The sequence below is a fragment of the Pagrus major genome, chromosome 24, assembly GCF_040436345.1.
Source record: "Pagrus major chromosome 24, Pma_NU_1.0".
In the NCBI taxonomy this organism is placed as follows: domain Eukaryota; kingdom Metazoa; phylum Chordata; class Actinopteri; order Spariformes; family Sparidae; genus Pagrus; species Pagrus major.
The window spans coordinates 22,285,365-22,287,183 of record NC_133238.1 but is presented as its reverse complement, the minus strand read 5'-3'; the positions used below and the strand labels follow the sequence as shown (position 1 = coordinate 22,287,183).

The following is a 1,819-nucleotide window of genomic DNA, read 5'->3' as shown; positions in this document are numbered from 1 at the left end:
AGTAGAAATACACTGTAGAAATGCAGAGCACACAGTAGAAATACACAGCACATAGAAATACACAGTAGAACACAGCACACAGGAAAAAAACACAGTAGAAATACACATCACAGTAGAAAAACACTGTAGAAATACACATCACACAGTAGAAATACACATCACACAGCAGAAATACACTGTAGAAATACACATCACAGTAGAAATGCACAGAAATACAGCCAGCAAACTAAGGGCTATTCCTCTGTCCAACAACACCATCGGCAGGCGCATTTATGACATGTCAAAGGACATCGAGGAGCAGCTTAATGATAAGGTGCGAGACAGCCGCTTTTCCCTGCAGATGGATGAAGCCACTGACAGTAACAAAGACTGTTTATTGATAACTTATGTCAGATTTATAGATGGAGATGACATGAGGGAGGAATTGCTTTTCTGCAAACAAATTCCTGGCAGAGCCACAGCAGAAAAACTCTTTAAAATCATTGACACTTACTTGAAAGAGGCCAATCTGAAATGGGAGGACTGTGTGGGGATCTGCACAGATGGGGCGCAGGCTATGGCTGGGAAACAGGGAGGGCTGCAAGCGCTCATCAAGCGCGTCTCCCCCAATGTGCAGTGGACGCACTGCATGATACACCGCGAAGCACTTGCATCTAAACAGCTGAGTCCCGAGCTGAATGATGTAATGACCCACGTCATTGCCACAGTGAACTACATAAAAACAAGACCTGTCAAAGCCCGGATTTTTTCGGCACTGTGTGAGGAAATGGGCTCCGACCACACAGCTGTTCTGTTTCATAGCGAGTCCCGATGGCTGTCACGTGGGAAAGTGCTGTCCAGGGTCTTTGAACTGCGAGATGAAATCCGCATCTTTTTGAAGGAAGAGGGCAGCGATCTTGCCCACAACTTTTATTGTAACAAGTTCCTCATGAAACTTGCATACCTCAGTGACATGTTTCTGAAACTCAACGAAGTGAATTTACAGTTGCAGGGCACAAATACACACCTCCCACATCTGGCAGATAAAATCACATCATTCATCAGAAAACTTGAGATGTGGCTGCAGCGAGTGAAAGTTGGATGTGTGGACTCATTTGAGAACCTGAAATCATTCATTGAAGACAACAAGCTGCAGAACACAGTGATCCCATGCATGGAAGCACACATCTCTGCCCTTCAGAAACATTTCCAGAGATATTTCCTGATGCAGGATCCAAAAAAATATGATTGGATCCGTGATCCCTTCAGTGCATCACCACCTGCCGATTTAAGCACATCAGAGGAGGAACAGTTCATTGATGTCACCTCTGACTCAACAATGAGGCTGCAGTTTCAGTCAAAGACACTGGCTGCATATTGGATTGGAGTGGAGAAAGAGTACCCACTTCTTGGCAAGAGAGCCCTGGCCATACTCCTTCCTTTTGCCACATCTTACCTATGCGAGATAGGGTTTTCTGCTGTGGCCTCCATCAAAACCAAGTACAGATCAAAGCTGGACATTGAGAATGAACTCAGAGTGGCAATCTCAAAATTGCAACCCAGATTTGACAAGATCTGCAGCATGAAGCAGGTCCACATCAGTCACTGAAAACATGTGAGGATTAAAGGTGCCATTTTTGCACAACAAACCAAAAATTTCTTATGTACCAAAGGGGGGCCCAGCAGAAAAAGTTTGGGAACCACTGCTCTAGCCTGTGCTGCTTCAGCTTTTGCCTTTGACATGGCAATGACCATGCTAATCTTTGAGCTGGATGATGTACCAGATGAGCGGCTGCTCCTTGAACATGCAGACTCAGAGTGGTTACCTCCATTCCCTCTG

At 45.2% G+C, this 1,819-nt stretch overlaps 1 protein-coding gene across 1 annotated transcript; it reads left to right on the top strand.

Annotated features, from left to right (window-relative positions):
* The first annotated feature begins 202 nt into the window (after nucleotides 1–202).
* Nucleotides 203–1,588, top strand: LOC140991958 (zinc finger BED domain-containing protein 5-like). Its single transcript, XM_073462130.1, has one exon. It carries the CDS (start codon nucleotides 203–205, stop codon nucleotides 1,586–1,588), a length of 1,386 nt encoding a protein of 461 aa, XP_073318231.1.
* Nucleotides 1,589–1,819: the final 231 nt, after the last annotated feature.

Coding starts and splice junctions, on each gene's coding strand:
- LOC140991958 (XM_073462130.1), top strand. CDS start 203: ATGCACAGAAATACAGCCAGCAAACTAAGGGCTATTCCTCTGTCCAAC.